The sequence below is a fragment of the Penicillium cosmopolitanum genome (genome assembly GCF_028827165.1).
Source record: "Penicillium cosmopolitanum strain IBT 29677 chromosome Unknown utg000003l:1.0-3747932.0:1.0-3751027.0, whole genome shotgun sequence".
NCBI classification, from domain to species: domain Eukaryota; kingdom Fungi; phylum Ascomycota; class Eurotiomycetes; order Eurotiales; family Aspergillaceae; genus Penicillium; species Penicillium cosmopolitanum.
This window is the reverse complement of record NW_026622673.1, coordinates 1,550,895-1,570,249: the sequence shown is the minus strand read 5'-3', so window position 1 is coordinate 1,570,249 and position 19,355 is coordinate 1,550,895. Positions and strand designations below refer to the sequence as shown.

The window sequence follows — 19,355 nt, the reverse complement described above, 5'->3', positions numbered from 1 at the left end:
TTCACTTTTTCTGCACCCGCGGGAGCTTCCAACTTTTCTCTTCTTCTTCTTCATCTCTTCCAGCTTCAGATCATTTCCTACTTCCAGCGTTCAGCCTTTTCTCCATGGCCGTCGTCTCTTGGGCCGCTCTTGAGCTTCACGGATAGCTTCTACATTCTCGCAGCTAGCTGTTTCCTCAGCAATGTCTGCTAATCTTGTATGAATGCCCGGCGTGTCTTCTCGCTCGTGGTTATTTTTGGTTTAACAAACCGCACAGATGTCTCGCACTCCCTCGACGGCTACGCCACCATGGCACCAGTTCGAGCGGAAGGTTGACGAGGTCAAGCCATCCAAGACGTGAGTCGCCTTCCTCCGGCATATCCTTTCACCTCCCCCTCTACACTCGACCACTCGGTTGCCCTGAGTCGGTCTGCCCTTGATATGATGCATCTTGAAAATCAAGTTGGGAATCTCTCTGAAAATCGCTGAGGAGAAACTATTGACTTGTCTATCTGAACTGCTTGCCCATTCTCATCTTATTGTCATATCACACATGCTTTGGCAAACAGTTTGCTAATAGTGAACTGCAGTGACATTAACTATCTGGTTATGGACTACCTCATCACCAACGGATACCCCAGTGCTGCGAAGAAATTTGCGATCGAGGCCAATGTCCAACTCCAGACGGATCTTGATTCGATCCAGGAACGGGTTGAGATACGGACTGCCATCCACTCGGGTAATATCCAGCTGGCGATTGAGAAGATCAATGAACTGAACCCTCAGGTAAGACTTTCCTCCCTTTCCACTTGCACCGTCAACCATTCCCGCCATTTCCCCCATCTTGCTATGATTATAATGTTTCATGCACCACTCCTACACACCCTCCGGGAGTTGGGGAAAAACAAACATCTTCAGTCCTCAGTATGAGCAAAATTCACATCTCAAATTTTCACCAAAGCACATTGCAAATTTTTTTCCAAAGTGCCAAGGCTAACGAGATGAATCAGATCCTGGATGAAAATCAATCCCTCCACTTCGCCCTTCTGCGCCTGCAGTTGATTGAACTAATCCGCACCTGCACCTCCACTCCCAACGGCGACATCAGCCCAGCCCTGGAGTTTGCGACGTCGCAACTAGCCCCGCGAGCTCCAACCAATCCACAGTTCCTAGAGGACTTGGAGCGGACTCTCGCACTCCTGATCTTCCCCAGTGACAACCTGGCACCCGGTCTTGCCTCCCTCCTTGACCCAGCTCTACGTAAGGACATCGCGACGCGAGTCAACGAGGCAATTCTCGAGAACCAAGGCGCTCGTAAAGAGGCACGCCTGCGTGGCCTGGTTAAGCTCCGCGCTTTCGCAGAGAACAAAGCTCGCGAGACTAAGAAGGATATCCCTGATAAACTGGATATCGGTCTGATCAACGAGACTCACGACAGTACCCGTAATTCCAATGCCAATAATGGTACTAGCAATGGAGCTAGTGACGCTGTCATGTCAAACAATGGCGACGTTGACCCTATGATCTCATGATGATCTTTGATTTCTCCGTCTTACTGTGGCCTGCCCAGGTCGGCTAGGCTTTGCTCTCTCGATTTTTTTCTTCTTTCTAACTGCACAGCTGGCTTCTGCTTGTGGATTTTTAGCGAGGCGCTAGGGGTACGAACATTGTTTCTTTGATGGAGTTCTAAAGGGGTTTACCTTTCTACTTCTAATACATTTCTGATGCACAGTCATCTGTGATTTTACACATCTTTCCCAAAGTAAATTGCCATGCATTCGTAGCTCTCTTGAAAAACCGAAAGTCCTTTGCTGTCGCCCAGCCGGAGCGAATCATCGACCCAGACCTTACTCTCTTCATCCAGTGGTCAAGCGCCTGAAATGATCCCTCCTGGTCAGAGTCGAGCACTGTTCAATGTCAACAGCCGTCTGCCTACGTAGTATCTGCAATACTCCTTGACCGAGCGACACCTACTAGTACCTATCTACGCATCCTATTAAGCATAATGTTTCCAATATTCGGATACAAGCCAAGTTATACGAGTAGTGTTTTCAATCTGCTCTGTATTCAAGCCAGCAGCCATGTCATCTCATGTAGCCAACGAACGAATGTAAGCAAATCCAATCCGATGAAATATGCATGCGCAGTCGAGACAAATGGAAGATTTTAAAAGGAGAAGCTGATGATGCGTACTAGTATAGGCAGACACAGTACACAGAAAAAAAAAAGCTAACAAACGGCAGCGAATCCACCATGAGCCCTGGAGTCAGTTCAGTTCAGTTTGGTCCGATCCGATCCTCCATGGATGCAAGATACAATGGTAGCAGTACTCAAGGCCAAAAATGACATCTAAGCCAGCGAAAACGGTATAAATGGAAGAATAAATGGGAAAAAAAGAAATAGAAAGTCGTTTCAAAGCCTCAAGCTCGATATGAGAGAAAAAAACAAAGGGAAATACAACAGGGCACCCATCACATCCATGGGTACAAGATCAATGTATGAAGTTAGATTTAGAAGCTCATGAGGTCTGATAAAAGAATCGTTAGTCAAATCGAAACTCACATTACCCCCGGGATAGGGGAAGGAGAAACATACCTCTTCCAAAGAAAGCCCGTTTAGCCCAATCCATAGCCAACATACAACGAGTCCGGAAGCTAACACTCTCAGCAAAGTAAATACTGCGCCAGAGATACATGGCAATAACACCACCGCTAAAGCTCATCCCGCCGAAATCAAAGATAGCCGCATTACTAATATAAGCCAAGCTTCCGAGATGTCTATACTTGAAAGCGCGGTAGACCGCCTCATCAAGGTCACCGTAGTCAATCTGATTAGCCTTAAGACCGGGCAAGGCCGCGGCGATCTTGCTCAACTTCTGTCCCAGATACACGCCCTGCTGGTTAGCGCGCTGGGCGGTCGCAGGAGGGGAGGTGAGCTTTGTGTCGATTTGGTGGAGGAGTTCGGAGAGTTCGCCGTAGTCTCAGGGTGCCGGAGTGGTCTATGTCGTATTGCATGAAGAGGCGGTCCAGACGGCGGAGATGGTTGGTTGCTTGGGGAAACGGCGCTTCACTCTGTTTGCGACGTCGGTCCATTCGGAGAAGGTTAGGTGCACCTTTTCGGGGTTTTGGCCTTTCTCCCAGGCGATTGTGCGGAGGAAGCGGATGATGTTTTCGGCGAGGTTGTTTTGAACGGTGGAGCAGTCGCCGATGGCGTAGACGTCGCCGAGCGGTGCGCCGATTATGCGGAGGTGGGAGTCGGTTTCGATGGCGTGTTTGTTGTTTTGGCCTTCTAGTTTCTTTGAGAGAGTTTCGCAGATTTCGGCGCGGGCTTGGGGATGTGTTAGTATTGTGCGTAGTTCGTTAATGGGTTGGTCTGGTCGTAGCACTTACCAACACCAGTTGACCATAAGCAGAATCCAGTAGGAATTTCCTTGACAATAGTCTTTCCATCCTCAACCTGGCTGAAGAGAACCTTATCCGGTTGCACTTCCTTGACACGGGCATTGGTCAGAACCTCAACACCATCACGAGTAAAGCGACCCTCAGCGTATTTGGACAGAGCCTCATCATAAGTATTCAGGATATGAGTCCGGCTCTGAATAATATGAACAGAGATCTCATTCCGAACAATACGCGGGAAAGAGTACAGGAGGTCCTCATTCAGCAGGTCGAACAATTCAGCTGCGAATTCAACACCGGTAGGTCCGCCACCACAAATCACAAAGGAGAGCAGTCGACGACGCTCCGCATCAGTCGTAGTGGGCAGACAAGCCAATTCCATATTTTCCAGAACCTTATTCTTAATCTGGCGCGCATCGTCAATAGTCTTCAGAAAATTGCAATTCTCCAGACCCTTGACACCATGAGGATTCGTCACGCAGCCAACGCCAACAACAAGCTTGTCGTACGGCAGATAGAAGCTCTTCTGCTGACCGTCCCTTCCAACCTGCGAAACCTCGACCAATTTCTCAGAGAAATGCACATCCGTCGCAGAAGCCTTGAGGAAATGACCATTAACACGCTCGATAATCCGACGAACAGGTTCAACCAGCGATCGAAGACCCAATGTGCCCACCGTAGCGGACGGCAGCATCGGCGTAAAGAGGAAGTAATTCGTCGGCGAAACAACAGTAACGTGGTAATCTCCAGGATTCAAGTTTTTCAGCAAAGCAATACTGCCCCAACCCGTTCCGAGAATCACAAGACGTGGTTTATCCTTTTGTTCCAGCATCGATTCCGAGTCGTAGTCGCCGACCAGGAAATCCGCTATCGGGAGGTTCTTCGGTCCGCCGCGGCGCGGGTTCAGGGCTAATTCCGAGATAGGGATATCCTCCGCAGTAGACGATTCGCGATAGGTGCTAGCATCGTAGATGAAGAATCCGGCGACAATTACTCCGGAAGTGATGACGAAGAAACCGCAGAACGTGAAGACCTTGGACAATATCCGAGCAGCGCGGGATCGGGCCTTGGGAGGGACGGCAGCAGCAGCAGCATCGGCTGCGGCAGTAGTGGTGGCAGATGCAGATGTAGACGCATCGTCGGATTTGAATCGGATTGGAATGGCGACTTTCGAGACCGGGGTGAAAAATGCATTTCGTTGTTGATGTTGCTGTTGCAGCGGAAGGCGGCGGGTGGTGGTTTGCAAGGATCGCGAGAGCGGGATAATCCTGGCTGTCAATGGCTGTTTGGGGGCATTCACTCTAGCTGAGAATTCCCCAATCGCCTTCAGCGCGGGGCCGCCCGGTCGAATCCGAAACAACGCCGCGCTCATGCTGGGCAGCAGGAAGTACCGTCTATCTGAAGGAGCTGTTGCTGTCGCTGCAGCTGCAGCTGGAGCTGGAGCCCGGGGAGATCAACGTATGCCAAGGAAAGATAAGGCAGATCTCACAGCGGAGCCCTATACATATGAAGCGAACGACCTCAGAACGCAATGGACGTATGTAAAGACAAAAGGTACAAGAGAGAGTACGTGGAAGAGGAAAAAGATGGTCCAGATGCCAGGAACATCGCGGACATTCGCGGCGCCAACTCAGTCGACGTCATGTTGGCAATCACGTGGGCCGGAAACCGGCACGCCCGAAAGCAGCCCTAAACAGAAAACAGCGTCGGTGAGGAAGATAAGGAGAACGGGACTAAACACTCCGTAGACTGGTGATATTCGTGATATTCGTGATGGGTATGGTAGTATTTAAGGGTAAAGGTGATATTGATTCTTTCTATTATATACATCAAACGGAAGATAAGGTGAAGCTCGAGGAAATCCGGCCTAGCAGCCCCACACAAGCAAAGAAGCAAGAGAACCGCCCCGACAGCGCCGCATGATGCATAACATGAATCGGAGAAGAAAAGAAGAGAGAAAAAAAAAGAAAACGAAAAAAAATAGGACGATGTATCACATCAACCAGCCACCCGTCTTAAAGATCCTCATAAATACCATCATGTAAAATAAAAAGAGAAAGGAAATAAAGAAAAGAAAAGTCAACGCCAGCCTCGCCTGATATGCAATTAAAACAGAAAGAGAAAATGTATGACCTCCATGCTCCAGGAAAAAAGAAGAAAAAAAGGGAATTTAGATCGCACCGATCATTTCATCGAAGACTCCATATTCGATCCATTCATTAATCCCAAGGTTCATCGGGCTCATGGCTAGACCTCTTCTTGCCAACAGAGTCCTTACGACTCTTCGGCCGCTTATTGAATCCAGTACTGGAGACAGAGCTCTTGCGCTTCGGAGGTCGGGCCCCACCAGGAGTAGCCAGCATATCGTCGACTTCACCGATAGCGTCCAAGTCCCCGTCAGCATCATCACCACGGTCCACCTTGAACTCCTCGTCAATGGCGAGCAGAGTCGAAAATTCACGGCACTTGGCCAGCATAGATTCTTGACTGTCCAGTGCGGCCATGTTTCGGGTGATGGCTTCCCAGAATCTGTCACCCGTGACTCCGTGGGCCTTGTTCGCGGGCTTGTTGAGTTCTTTCGCGGCAGGCTTGCCTTCTTTGTCTTTCGTATGAGAGCTGACATTGTAAAGGCGCCGCAGGTAGGTTCGTGCTTCCCAAAGCATCAGGAGGGAGGCAGCGGCAGTTGCTAATACCCTTAGCGTAGCAGGGTCAACCTGTTGAGGCATAGCCGTCGGCATTGGCGTCTCCGTAGCAAGACCCACCATGCCGGCTGGAGTCTCAATCATTGGGGGCCCGATGGGGCTGGGGAAAATGTCCATTTCGATGGCATGAGCAACGACGGTCCCGGTAGACGAAACGATGCGCTCTATGGCTGCGATGGTGGGCACCAATTCGGCCAATTGAGCGTAATCGAAGTATGCCAGGTTTTGAGAGATAAAGCGGGATAGCAGGAGATGCTCTGGTGGGTCTCCACTAGTGTCGAGTTTCTTCAACTCAAAGTCGACCTTGGAACACAAGTTCGAGAGAAATTTCTTCTGGTACTTGCTATTGCTGATTTTAACGATGTCAAAGAGCGGGGCTAGCTTTGCCACATAGGGTCTGGGGGTTGCACCATTGGAGTCGCCAACGATATCACGCTGGTAGTAGAATGCTTCTTGGATAGCACGCATGTACTCTCGTTCGAACATCGATTCGTACTGCGAGTGCAGCATTTTGTGAGTATCAAATGCTACCTTGGCGATAGCCGGCACAGTCGAGGTCTCCAACGAGACAAGCACCCCTGCACATTCCTTTGGATGCACAAGTCCCTGTCGATTGATGCTGGCAATGAGTTCAATGGCAGTTAGAGCGTAAGTATCTTGTCGTGACTGTGCCACTTTGAGCATGTCTTTCAAGAAGTGTTGAGCAATCAGTGCAGCAGCCCCGTCGTTGTCGCTAGCTTTTAGTGACCCGCCCAATCGAGTAGAATCCTCCTTGGCAGCGGTCTCGGCGGCTGGCATAACCGACTTCTCGGACCTGCCTTCGTGAATGGCAAAGAAATCCGCAAACGAACGAAGCACAATGTTGTGTAGGCCAGGAGCATCCTCCTTAAATACTTGAGCAAAGGTCTTTCGACTTGGCTCTCGGCCAAACTGACCAGGCCAAGATTGGCATATAGAACCCAAGCTCTCGAGACTCATGACTCGCAGCTCAAAGGGCTGGTAGAAAAGGGTGAAAGGGAGAATGAAGTCGACCATGATATCAGCCACGGTACGTCCGGTCGAAGTCGGGAAAGATTTCTTGAAGTGGTTGAAGTATTCTTCAAGATCACAGTGTCGCCCCACGCAGCCCGCAATTCGAATATAACTCTTGGCTCGAGCCAAGATTCCGGCATTTTTCTCCGTTGACAAGTCCTTTATTCCCTTGTACTCTTGCAATGGCTTCAGAACCGACACCGTCAGTTTGACCAATCGATCAGTGTTTTGCAGGACGCTATTGATAGTCCAGAGACATGCCATAACTTCGTTCAGCTCAGCGCGGGCAAGCTTGGCCACACTCTTGAAAAGGTCATTCTGGACTTCCTTGAGAAGAGTGTTATGCGCTGAAGAGAGGTGCGGCAAGACACAGCGATATATGACCACAACCGATCGGAAGATGAAAAGATCGTCTGCCGTCGCAAGATGGCCAATGTAGGGATGCAATGCCTCTAACTGATCGGGACTGAACAGTTTCGCATTTGCCTTCGCAAAGACGGTGATTGTCTGGAGGAGGGCCTGCTGGAACTCCTTGCCCGAGGCATCTGCATCTTCGACGAGTCGCTGAAACATGATTGCGACCATGGATTTGCAAACCTTGAAGTTCAAAGATGCCGACTTGGATTTATCGGAGAGCACAGCTCGCAAACAGGTGCTGAGGGAGTCGAGAGCAGAATCGCTGCGCTGAACAAGGCTCACAATCAAGCCCACCTGCTCTCCAAGAGCCAGCTTCAATTTCGGCCCATCGGAGGTAGAGTCAATTGATTCGTGGAATGGAACCAGCCAAATCTCCTCGAATGTTTGACGTGCCAAGGTCGCCACACTCTCTTCATGATCACCAGTACGCTGGAGAAAACTGTCGAGGATAGCCAGCTTCAGCTCATGGCGGGTGGTTTTGTGATAACGATCCTTCAAAAGTCCGATGCAGCGTTTCCGCACACCGGCAGTTTGGTCGGTGGCGCAGGCAAGGATGCTTCGGCACCCTTCTTCTTCCAGCTTTGGTTTGAGCCCAATACATTTGGCAATCAAAGACAACGCAGAGTCTCGAACCATAGGCGAAGCATCCGTCGTGCAGCGAAGAATGACTCGCATGACTGAAGTATCTCGATCAAGTAGATTTGGATCCTTTTCAAGCATGTAAATAACACTCTTCAAACTTCGGCTCCGAACCTTGGCCTGGTCGCTAGCAATTGAGTTCAGCAGCACTTTCAAGATCGTGTCAAATGCCTTGCCAAAGCTTGAGGTCAAGACGGTGAGAATGTAGGCAAATCTGCCTTGGACATTCGTAATGGAATCAAATTGTTTGTGGGTTTCCATCCATCGTGAATCGGAGAATGATTTAGAAAGGAGGGATACCAGTTCATCAGTCGTTTCGTCGTGTGCCAATTCCTCATTATCCTCGGCGTTGTAATAGAGCGTGCAGACAGTTTTGGCCCACTGGGCCAGGTAGAAGCCCCGTGCACTCGTGAGCTGGGAATAGTCGGAATTTTTAGTTTGAGCAAGATATTCAAGTACCATCCTATGGGGTCCGTTTGGAGCAACAAGATCTTGTGGATGAAGGGCGCGAGAAGCAAAGTCCTCAAATTGTTGTTTGAGGTAATCGGTAAGCTCGTTCTCAGAATCGTCCAAGGCAGGAAGCATATGCTGAGCCGTGGCCATGAGGTCGGAAATTGCGGAACCCATCCACCCCAACAGTTCGAGGGCCATACTTTTGGCCGTGGCTGGACTTTTGTCAAGATCTGCGATGCCAACCATGTGTGACGCCATGATGCGTAGAAGTAGCTCAGCAGCCGGCCAGTCAGTTGATCCAAGAACGTTGATCAAATCCTCGGTAAAAAGATCAAGAATGTTGCGGTATGGCTGATCGCCGCTTTTTGTTGAGGTCATGGCGCGCTGAACAATGAATTTTATAATGTATTGCGCACTGCGCGAGGCATTATCGTAAAGTCGGTTGACCTTGGCAGCCAAGCGTTCTAGAGATTCGTCGAGGCCATCATCGTCATCATCATCATCAGACACTTCATTTTTGATCCCATTTCCATCACCCATAGATTCGTCATCATCGCCATTGCCGGGTGCTTGGAGCCTTCGTTTGGCCTTGGATGCCCGGGGAACTTCCAAGGCAGTGGTCTGGACGAGCTGAAGGACCAACGCAGTTAGGAGTTGGATATTTTTACCGTCTGCAAGCTTGAACTGTCTAGCACTTTGACGCGTCGAGGGAAGTTTCTCAAGTGAGACGAGAATTTCATCCAATATAAATGGGCGTTGATCCGGGTATCGGGAGAAGATCTTTGCAAGCACATCCATCGCTCCACGCCTTGCAGATTCATACTTTTGAGGACCGACGGCTGAGTCCTTATCGTTATGTGCATTCTCGACGAAGATGAGTTTGGCAGCAAAGAACTCGACAGCCGTGATTGTGCCTTCCGACACTTCAATTCGGGACAAGAAGTCCGCGAAAAGAGTGAGGACCTTCTTGCTTTGGTTGATCAGACTTCCGATGAAGCGTCTATGTGCCGAGAAAAAACCAAAGCGCTCCGCGTCCTTGCCATTAGCTCGTGCTTCGACGGCGGGAATTATGCAATGATCAAAGGCCTGGTTTAATACATTCGGGATGGCCTCGATGAGATCTTCGGGGCAAAGATCACGCTCTGTCTGTCTTCCAGACATTGTCTGCAAGAGAGTGCCAATTGCAAGCATGGCATTCAGCACATCGTCCACCTTGCAGAGCCACTGCTGTGCTTCCGATTCATTGGACGGATCATTTAAGCTCAAATCCGGGGCCTGTGAAGCAATGATGGATTTTTCACACAGTTTCTGGACCCGATTGAGATAGTCGGATGGAATGTCTGGTAATCGGTCGAAGCTAGCCACTTTCCGAATAGCTTTTTGGAGACTACTATGGGCATCGGAAGACAATATCAAGCCATGCACCTCGAGTGCTCTCGTATTCACGAACGTTGGATTCGGTCTGTCAGATGTCGGAGCAACGGTCACCTCCGGATCAATTTGATCCTCGGCCTCGAATACTTCCAGAAGGAGGTCCTGGAGTTTGAGAAGGGCGTCATCAGCCTCGGCCTTTTGATCTCTCAGTCGGATGCCTGACATTTCGACGTCGCCGCGATCCCACTTTTGTTTCACACTGGGCTTTTGGGCGGATTTCTGGGGGGAAGGTTTGACCGGAATCACCACGGAAACTCCACTCGAGGAGAGGTTTGGCGTCGAGGGTGGCGGTTTCGAATTGTTCGGAGTCACTGGCTGCTGATGATTGAAAGTCGGAGTTGTTCTTGGAACGGGGGTCTGGATTTCCGCTTTGACTTTTGGTGAAGATAACTCGGGATCTATATCTGGTCAGTCCGAATTCAACTTCATCTCAAATCAAGTTCCGGCGTGGTTTCGTCTCACATCTGAAGGCTATATCCGTCGAGTCTAGCATCATCCGCGCGAAAGAGCCTAACTGACTGCGTCCCGTCGGAGGGCCATGGGGGGCGCCAGAGTCGAGGGGTTGATGGCGAGTGAGGGCAGGAGGAAGCTTGAACTTGCTGCAGGGAAAGAGGAGGATCGGATTAGCCCAATACGTTCCAACCTTAAGAGGAAAGAGAGAGAGAGAGAGAGAGAGAGAGAGAGAGAGAGAGAGAGCTTACAATTCGGTCAGCTGGTCCCCGTCTAGCAATTGTTGGAGATATTCCCGCGAGGTTTCCAAACGACTCGATTCATCCTGACCCGACTGTATTTCTATATCCAGCTCTTTTAACGTGTTGCGACCCGCTTGAAGCACATGGTTTATAGAGGTGGTCGTCGAGGGTCGACCAACATCCGGACGGATTATACAGTCTACATTCGCGGGAGATTAGTGACCGGATTCTTTGCGCAGGTATAGGTATATTGTGGAGAATTGGAGAGAGGAGGCATTGTTCATTGTTCGGATTGACTGACCGAGACCAAAGACCGGCGCGCTGGACATGGAGGAATACTGTAAGGCCTCATCGACGGAGAGTGGACGGGATTGCGGAATGAAGGCCATATTGGAGGGTTGTGAATGAGGATTAATGACGACCTGAACCTGCGGGCGTCCATTCTGGTCCATGATGAAGGAGAACGGGGCGGGCGCGAAGGTTGGCGTTGGCGCTCCTGTCTTTGTCCGATGAACGTGACCGAGACCGTGACCGTGGATGAATGAGGTGAATAGGGAAGGCGCTAGTTGTAGATGGAAGGGAAGGAACGACTCGACACAGCGACATGGCAGTTGCTGAAAGAGGAAATACTCTACGCCATCGCACTTGCCCTCAACGGAAGTTGAAGTGGGAGTTGAAGTTGAACCTTAGGCAAGCTCCGATGATCATTGGACCTTCCCTTAGGGTACTGTCAGTACTGCCAGTACTGGCATCATTTCCCATCCGCGACGGAGAGACAACTCGGAGATCTGCCGCGTCTGACCGCCGGGGTATCGCAGAGTGGCCCGTGCGATAAAAAAAAGATACTCCATCTCCATCTCCAATCTTTCATGATATTGAATTCGGATCCAGTCAATTCAGGATTTGCTTCTACACCCTTTTACTCACAATGTCCGCTATCGGCTCTCTGATTTTCTGCACGGATTGCGGCAACCTCCTGCGTGAATCCACCGGCAATGCCAATGCCATTCTACACTGTGATGTCTGCGGCGCTCGGAACAAAGGTGGGCTAAGAAGATCTGAAGACCCCATCGCAAAGAGCTTTCCAGTCTAATAATCCCTAGATACCGTGCCTCAAACTGTTGTCTCCGAATCCAAGCCCTCCGCCTTCCCTTCCCCTCTGAGAGCCAAGCGATCCGCCGTGCAAACGCTATCTGCCGAAGATCGCAAGACCGAAGCTATCACCGAGAAAACCTGTGAACGTTGTGGCCGCAAAGAGATGTTCTTCACCACCGTCCAGCTGCGCAGTGCAGATGAAGGTAGTACCGTCTTCTTCCGCTGTGTCTGCGGTTATAAGTATGTCATCTCTCCTACACAACAACCTCCTTTGTTTTAGCTAACCACCCGTCACTGCGCAGGGAAACCCAGAACAACTAAGAAGAAGAAGATCCACGGGAAAGATGTACAAATGTGGGGAAACGGGTCTATGTGTTCGGGCTGTATAACAGAGAGATATCAAAATAACGACGTCACGACTTTTTTTGTTTGTGCTCAATTCATCAATTCATCCAAAATTCTTTTTTATCTTCACCCATCTCGAAAGCTTTGAATCGAAAGCTTCAAATCCTCGTCTCATCTCATCTGCTCTCCTTCATGCCGCAGCGGCAGCAGCTCCCTCCGGAATCAAAGCATATTCAACTTCACCATTCTTCTCAAACTCAGCCATGTCCAGAGCCACAATCACACTATCACGCACGACCTGCTCCGGGTCATTCAAGAACTTCTTCAGCGTATCCTCGACACCCTCCTCGTCACCCAGACTGCCCAGAGCTTCGGCAGCCTCGTGGCGCACCATACCTTCCTCCTTGGTATTGCTCAAGCAGGTGGTCAGGCAAGGAATGGAGGCAGGGTGGCAGAGTTGGCCGAAGACAAAGGCGATCTCGTGGCGGAACAAAGCAGAGGGGTCATTCAGGCCCTTGGCAAGCGCATTGATGGCGTCGACGGCGGTGGGAAGGTCGGGGGGAGAAGCGAGATCGCGGAGACCGAACATCGCGCGGTATCTTTGGAAGAGAGGGAGTTTGGTGTCGAGGAGGGTCTTCTCCAGCTCGGGGATACAGGGCTCATTGGCTTGGAGGGGCATTGGAGGAGCAGGGTCGATGGAGGTGAAATCGCTGTAAGGAAATAGAAGTATTAGTTAAATCTGAAAAGCACTGCATGGCATTCCTTCCCTCCTTGTCCCGTAGAAGAGACAAGTAAGGCTCTCATCAAGAGATCGATCATACCTGGGCTTCAACTTCTCAGCCTTGCGCTCCTCGGAGTTCTCCCAGACAATACGGTCAACAGCAATATCGCAAGTCTCCCGGATAATCTCCAATTCATTCTCATCGTCGCGCAGCTTCTTCAGAAGGTCCAGACTATCATCGTAGCCAAGGGCGCCGAGAGCCTCGGCGGCTTCGTGACGGCACATCGCATCCTCCTCGACATCCTTGACAACATGCTGCAGGTACGAGACCGAATCGCGGTTGAGAGTCTGGCCAAGGCAGTAGGCCAGTTCGTGCTTCAACAGTGCGGATTTTGATGCGAAACCGGCGGCGATCGCTTGGATAGCGGGGAGGGTTTGCTCGGTAGGAGGCTGGAGGCAAGCGACGTGCTTGAGGGAGAAGAGGGCTCGGAAACGGCGAGCAAGAGGCTCTGATTCGGAGACGAGGACTTTGCGGAGGGTCAGGACCGTCTGGTCGACGGTTTCGGATTCAGTGGCAGCGGGCGCCATTTTGGGGGTATCAATAGAATAGAGAATAGAGAAAGAAAAGGAACAAAAACGGAAGGGAAGAGGAGGGAAGGGAATGAGAGTGGAATAATGAGGGGTGGATATGAAAAAGTTGGAGGGAAGATCTTATCATCGATTTTTAGAGTGGGGTCACCCAGGGCGGCGGGGCGGACGATTCGGTTGGTGTTGATCCGCGTGGACTAGTACTACTACTGCTTAGTACCTACAGGGTCTCTTAGGTGCTTCCTTCATGGAACAGAGCTGTTTGCTACCTATCAATCAATCATGAATTTATGCTTCATTGCTTCATGCCTTTTCAATCGCCGCCTCAGTAACCTTCTCAACCCTTGCCCCCAGATTTTGGTTAATGCGAGAAAAGAGAGCTACTTCCAATTAGGACTCTGGTGAGTAGAAAAATAAAAATAAAAAATTCCCAAGATACTAGTAGCTGCAGAAAGACCATTACGGCGCTCTGTAGGCGGAGGGTGGTCAGTAGTTGTACGGAGTACTAGTATACAGAGGTATTTTACAGTAGTGTTGCAAAAGTTTCTAACATCTTATTGCCCACTATTTTTGACTGCCTTCTAATGATAGACTAGTAGCTACCTAAGGTGGAATAAAGTAGCCAACCTATTCTATTTTGGGTAGTTACTAGTAGTTCACCTTAGGAACGTGGAGACCAGGCTGGTCAACAAGGGCTTGGAAACTTTATAAAATACCTATGTATACAACTACTGACCCCCCCTGCGCTTATCGAGCGCCGTACGTATGTGTCTACAAGAATTTCATCATTTCAACGTAAGTTTTTCAAGTCGATTATTTCATTACATTGAGGAAGGGGGGGGGGGGTGACTTACTACTAGTATTATATCTATCACTCCTTCCCACCTTCCCTTCAATATTCCCCTCCCTCGCCCCAATACCTTCTCGTAATTCTTCTTCTACATCCACATCCACATCCACTTCTGCTTCTAATCATTATCTTTCATCCTCTCGTTGACATCCTTTTCCATCTCCGGGGAGCTAGTTGACTCCTAGAGTATTTCCTACTCACTCGGAGACCATGACATTCATTTTCCCTTGTCTACTTTAATCGCTACTGAGGTTGATGGATTCTGCAGCCGCGGACATAATGCAGACCTAACCCCTGGACCTCCACGCGAGGCACGACCAGTGCTCTAGGATATCACGAATATCCAACATACTGACTCGCGGGTTGCAATGCCCCCTCCTCGCCGCGGAACAAAGCCTTTCTTCTACGAAAGAACCAAGAGCTTCGAGTATATCCCAAAAGAAGATTTACAGAATGTGGTTGCATAATTTCAAAAAGCCGAAATGCCAATAAGCTCAGCGGCATCGGCGCATAAGAAAACGGTCATCGAAAGCTGGAAAAGCTTCCTGTGATGCCAAAATTCTGAGTTTGTGGAACCCCCTTTGATCTTTTTTCTGTATATACTAACATAGTCCAGCACAACTATCGAACCAACTTTTGGGTTGCTGCATGGATGGGTTACGGAGTCGATCCGGATCAGTTATGGCCAGAATGCTGGCCCCCAACTTTGTGCATCCACAGTTATGGATGATTTCTGCGCACTCAGCAGATATTTGCATTAAATACTCCCGCACAGCATGTCAAAAAGTTCCAAGAAGTTCTTCTAAAGAAACTCAAGAAAAAAAAATATTCGCGAAGATCCGGGACGAAAGGGCAGCCGGGAAACTCAAGCCTCCGGGCCTTCAGTTTTGCAACAGGATTAAAGCATCGATAATCCGGGGCATGCTTGAGCGAGACCTTCCCGACAGAATTCGAAAGAAACCATTCTCACGAGTCTTAAATGCGTTCCCTGACAGCGCCGACCGGTCAAGTCCCTCCAATACCGCCAGAGAACTTCCAGTTTTCCTATGTCCAGTGACATAAGGTTTTGATTAATGCAATTCGAACCGAACAGCTTCCCTATATCCCACTCAGTGTGATTCTTCAGCAGATACTACACGATGAGAAACGTCAGCTTCGCTGGCTTTTTCCAGACCATCCACTTCTAGCTAGGCTCAACGGCAGAGGGAGAAGTCTGAACCTTAACCGGGACCAGTTCCTTATACAAGGAACTTACGTTGCCTACTTGAAGAAACTCACCGAACGATCTGAACTCCAAATCATAGATCCCTCCAGCCACGATGTCCGGCGAGGTAGTTGCGAGGATTTGCTGATGCTTCCGCAAGAGTCGATTTTATTGGTTTCTCGGGAGTTGTTCTGAATAATGGCCAATCATTCTCGAACATTCGAGCATGGTATCACAGATGATTATATTGGCAATATACTTGTGGAAATATGGATTCATCGAGTCAAGGTTAATCGACATGATGCAAATGAGCCATATTTCAACTCTGACCCGGCTATACCGATCGACATCCAGGACCCAGGTCTCAACATACAAGGACTTGAAGCATCCGAGAGCTTTGTCACGGACCCAGATCCTCTACAGCAACAACCCACAGGGCCTTGGGCCCCAGCTTCAGCATCTTCCTCATCAGGAAATCTATTGTCTACAGATTTGGTCACTGCCATTGACGTATCGCAGCCCTAGTCTTAGGCACAGGCATCACCTGCAGTACAGCAAGACCATTCTACTTTATCCCAGCTTCCACCTGCCGTATCTTCTATACTGTCGCTCAAAGTATATCAGAACTTGACCACAAGCCCCGAATTACTGCCAGAACATCATCCAGGTCCTGGAATCCAGCCTCGGTGCTCTTCAGAGGCACTGAGGCTTTTCTTAACTTCTTTGTTAAGATCAAGAACACTTCCCCTAAGCGAGTTCCCTCCAAGCAAGCTACCCCAAGCTAGCTCCCAAACGAACCTTACAGATTCCCACACCAACCACACCAGCATTCTCGACATCTACATCACTTTCATCATCAACATACCCAGTCCTCTCATCGTCTCCGAATTTCTCTCCAGCATACCCCATATCGTCCCCGGCGGTTCCAATTTCATCTCCAATGGTTCCCATGTCAACTCCGACAGTCTCGACACCTTTATCCGGCAGATCACCCATTTCTGGAACATAATTTGGTGGACCAAATGTCCCCTAATGGAGGACATCAATGCGATGAGCTTACATGTCGTCATTGGTTCAAAACTACACGAGAACTCAGCGTACATTATATGACAGAACATCTGGACATACAGACGAACCCATAGGCAATGGAAACTCTCGTCATCTCTGCGATGTTCTTACACCCCGGGTCTATCTGAGACCCCATCTATTCAGCAGCCTGAATCAAACTTTCGAAGTTGAGGTTCACACAGTCTGCAATTATACTAAATTCCTATCCATCTGGATCTTTGACCCTGTTCTCCGTGGTGCTCTACTATACTCTAAAGCCGGGATTATATAGCTTTATTTATCTTGAATATTCTTCAGTTCCTCGTTCTTCTTGTAACCTGTAAAAGAAATAGAACTTTGTTGAGAAAGCTGGCTGGCGTGATATCGGAGCAATCAACTGTTGTTTCAAATTCCCCATATGCTCTGTGCATGGTGGTCTAAAATACCGCGAAAGTCCGGAAATCCAACCGAAACGCTGCCAGTAGGTGCTGATGGCGGACGATCATCACGGTGGTTTATGAACATATATACCTAGGTAGATAAAATGATACAATCCTCTTGGAGTATAGGAATTTCATGACAGCAAACTTGAATATTTCTTGCCCAACTGTACTGCATTCCCTACATCAATCCAGCATAAGTCTGACCCTCCTCTTCAAGTTCCTCATCCTCATGCAAGTAATTCTTCATTTTATCCCTCTCACTTTCCTTCTTCGTTCCATCCTCCGAGTCTTTATGATAATCTTCCTGGTTATCGCGATCTTCATGATGATCCTTCATTGTCTCTTCGGTCTGTTTCCCCATGTGGTGATGGAGGATTCGGTCGAAGAAGCCCTCGTGTTCATGGGGCGGAGGAGCTTTGGACTCTGCAAATAGTTGGCATTTGGAACTGAATCCAATAAGGGGGCAGACCAATCTTGTGGGAGCAGTGACTCACGGTCGGACATATTGTCTACTGTGCTCACTTATTAATTTTGTTGAAAGAGGGATGATTTTATCGGATTGTTTTTGGTAGTATTGTGCAATTGCTTCGAAAAAAGGAGGTTGTAGCTTCCGCAGCGCAGCAGTTAAATATTCGGAGGAAATAGTGGAATGTCTATGTCATTTCAAGGTTTTATAATGGACAATGGGGATGTGAAGGGGCGACTTTATTGTCATAGGCTACCGAGCTGGTGAGCGCATCATCGACCATATCTCGTTGTCGTGGGGCTCGGGAACGACGAAAGTTAACCGTGTGTTGTGTTCTATTGGAATATGGTTTAGTGTGCTAAAATGGTATTTTCGATCCTTGGAGGGATTTATGTCTAGTAGTATCTCTAGTAAAGATCCATGGATGACAAAGGCAGATCTGGAGAGCTGATGGATTTCGAGTCGGATTTCCAAAAAAGGTAAGAAACTATACTATCCAATGCGATCTGGTCGTCGAAACGAATAAAAGCCGAACTGACTACTAGTAATTTGCATATGTTCAGAGGCAGAACTAGAGTCAACGATTCCCTAGGCATAACCTTGTTAACTAAATGCAGAGGACACAATTGTGTCGTACCCAGAACAGCCGAGATCTGCCCTCGGCACTAATCAACCCCCCACAAGAACAAGACGTGTTCAGGTTTGAAGGCATGAGTTACGTGCTTTGAATGAATCTGATTTTGATCAAAGGAAAAGAGAAAATTCGCAATAAATATGTACATGATACATCGAGAACACAATCATTTGGTCTTGATGTGCTTGAGCTTCCTGTTCTCGTAAAGGAAGTTGTTGGCATAAGCCTTGGGGACGAAGCGGCGCTCATTCGGCTCTTGAACGAAGTATTCGTATCCCTGCTTCTGGGCAAAAGCAATGGCATCCTCCTTAGAGTTGAACTTGATGTTGGTGCCCTGCATGCCATCGGCGGACGACTGCCATCCCATCAGCGGGTTCTCCCAGCGGTGACCCCTCTGCAGGATATCCCAGTCCATGCGCCAGTGGTGAGAGTGCCAGGTACCGGATTGAGAAGCGGGCTTCGCGGGGCGGTAGATGCTGTGCGGACTGTTAGCTTGTGGGCTATATATGTGCCTGCGTCGGCCAATTTAAAGGATTGCATACCGGACAGTGCGGGCCTGGAGATCGGTAGGAGCGCCGGAAAGGACAGCGGCTGGCAGAGTGGTGCCGGGCTCACTGCCATCCATCACGCGCTTGGGAACCGGGGAGTATTGTCTGCGTAAAAGAAGGATGGTGGTTAGCCAAAGGGTTTTGCGCTCGGGGTTGGACTCGGGTTCGGGACCAATGGTGAAAATACGTACGAGGTACCGTGATCGATAGTAGCCTCATAATCGGGCTGGTGACGAGCCAGAGCCTGGGAGGGAGTCTGCTTGTTGATCAAGGTGTCGCCGTGCTTGGTGGTGGTAGGAACATCGGCGTGGCTGGTCTTGACCTGGTCGGAAGGGCCGGAGACGAAACGGGCATTGACGGGAGCAGCCAGACGAGTCGCACCGAGGCGAACGGCGCCACCAACTCGAAGGAGCGACATTGTAGACGGAGGGGTGAAGGAGTGGGGAGTGGAGGATGAGCAACTCAGGCAACTCAGGTGCTGCCACTCGTATGGAGGAAGGTGCGAAGTTCCTCCATACGGCACTATCCGAAAGTGGCTTAGCGTGGCTTGGCGACAAGGCCATCCCGACTTCCCGAGTAACTCACGCTTCTCTCCCTCCTCCATCGTCAGTCGTTCCCCGGTTCCTATCACTTTGCGAATCGCCGTACGTTCCCTCCCGACCTTATCC

At 49.5% G+C, this 19,355-nt stretch overlaps 9 protein-coding genes across 9 annotated transcripts; 3 read left to right on the top strand and 6 right to left on the bottom strand.

Annotated features, from left to right (window-relative positions):
- Positions 1 to 256: 256 nt before the first annotated feature.
- On the top strand, positions 257 to 1,511 carry N7509_000632 (glucose-induced degradation complex GID8; the record flags this gene model as incomplete). The annotated part of the gene is made up of 3 exons (XM_056625269.1): positions 257 to 336; positions 570 to 765; positions 990 to 1,511. 3 exons carry the CDS (start codon positions 257 to 259, stop codon positions 1,509 to 1,511), a joined length of 798 nt encoding a protein of 265 aa, XP_056493851.1.
- A 978-nt stretch (positions 1,512 to 2,489) lies between these two features.
- Positions 2,490 to 4,749, bottom strand: N7509_000631 (putative NADH-ubiquinone oxidoreductase 64 kDa subunit; the record flags this gene model as incomplete). Its single annotated transcript, XM_056625268.1, has 4 exons — positions 2,490 to 2,506; positions 2,575 to 2,958; positions 3,040 to 3,306; positions 3,369 to 4,749. The coding sequence occupies 4 exons, from the start codon at positions 4,747 to 4,749 to the stop codon at positions 2,490 to 2,492; spliced, it is 2,049 nt and encodes a 682-aa protein (XP_056493850.1).
- Positions 4,750 to 5,596: 847 nt separating this feature from the next.
- Positions 5,597 to 11,198, bottom strand: N7509_000630 (putative sister chromatid cohesion protein Mis4; the record flags this gene model as incomplete). The annotated part of the gene is made up of 4 exons (XM_056625267.1): positions 5,597 to 10,452; positions 10,517 to 10,653; positions 10,756 to 10,945; positions 11,048 to 11,198. 4 exons carry the CDS (start codon positions 11,196 to 11,198, stop codon positions 5,597 to 5,599), a joined length of 5,334 nt encoding a protein of 1,777 aa, XP_056493849.1.
- Positions 11,199 to 11,674: 476 nt separating this feature from the next.
- Positions 11,675 to 12,162, top strand: N7509_000629 (DNA-directed RNA polymerase I core subunit RPA12; the record flags this gene model as incomplete). Its single annotated transcript, XM_056625266.1, has 3 exons — positions 11,675 to 11,789; positions 11,850 to 12,081; positions 12,144 to 12,162. 3 exons carry the CDS (start codon positions 11,675 to 11,677, stop codon positions 12,160 to 12,162), a joined length of 366 nt encoding a protein of 121 aa, XP_056493848.1.
- A 214-nt stretch (positions 12,163 to 12,376) lies between these two features.
- Positions 12,377 to 13,495, bottom strand: N7509_000628 (deoxyhypusine monooxygenase; the record flags this gene model as incomplete). Its single annotated transcript, XM_056625265.1, has 2 exons — positions 12,377 to 12,896; positions 13,008 to 13,495. 2 exons carry the CDS (start codon positions 13,493 to 13,495, stop codon positions 12,377 to 12,379), a joined length of 1,008 nt encoding a protein of 335 aa, XP_056493847.1.
- A 2,252-nt stretch (positions 13,496 to 15,747) lies between these two features.
- Positions 15,748 to 16,074, top strand: N7509_000627 (uncharacterized protein; the record flags this gene model as incomplete). The annotated part of the gene is made up of 1 exon (XM_056625264.1): positions 15,748 to 16,074. One exon carries the CDS (start codon positions 15,748 to 15,750, stop codon positions 16,072 to 16,074), a length of 327 nt encoding a protein of 108 aa, XP_056493846.1.
- A 246-nt stretch (positions 16,075 to 16,320) lies between these two features.
- On the bottom strand, positions 16,321 to 16,545 carry N7509_000626 (uncharacterized protein; the record flags this gene model as incomplete). Its single annotated transcript, XM_056625263.1, has 1 exon — positions 16,321 to 16,545. One exon carries the CDS (start codon positions 16,543 to 16,545, stop codon positions 16,321 to 16,323), a length of 225 nt encoding a protein of 74 aa, XP_056493845.1.
- Positions 16,546 to 17,217: 672 nt separating this feature from the next.
- On the bottom strand, positions 17,218 to 17,543 carry N7509_000625 (uncharacterized protein; the record flags this gene model as incomplete). The annotated part of the gene is made up of 2 exons (XM_056625262.1): positions 17,218 to 17,462; positions 17,534 to 17,543. The coding sequence occupies 2 exons, from the start codon at positions 17,541 to 17,543 to the stop codon at positions 17,218 to 17,220; spliced, it is 255 nt and encodes an 84-aa protein (XP_056493844.1).
- A 762-nt stretch (positions 17,544 to 18,305) lies between these two features.
- On the bottom strand, positions 18,306 to 19,105 carry N7509_000624 (ETC complex I subunit; the record flags this gene model as incomplete). Its single annotated transcript, XM_056625261.1, has 3 exons — positions 18,306 to 18,615; positions 18,682 to 18,792; positions 18,879 to 19,105. The coding sequence occupies 3 exons, from the start codon at positions 19,103 to 19,105 to the stop codon at positions 18,306 to 18,308; spliced, it is 648 nt and encodes a 215-aa protein (XP_056493843.1).
- Between the last annotated feature and the right edge of the window lie 250 nt (positions 19,106 to 19,355).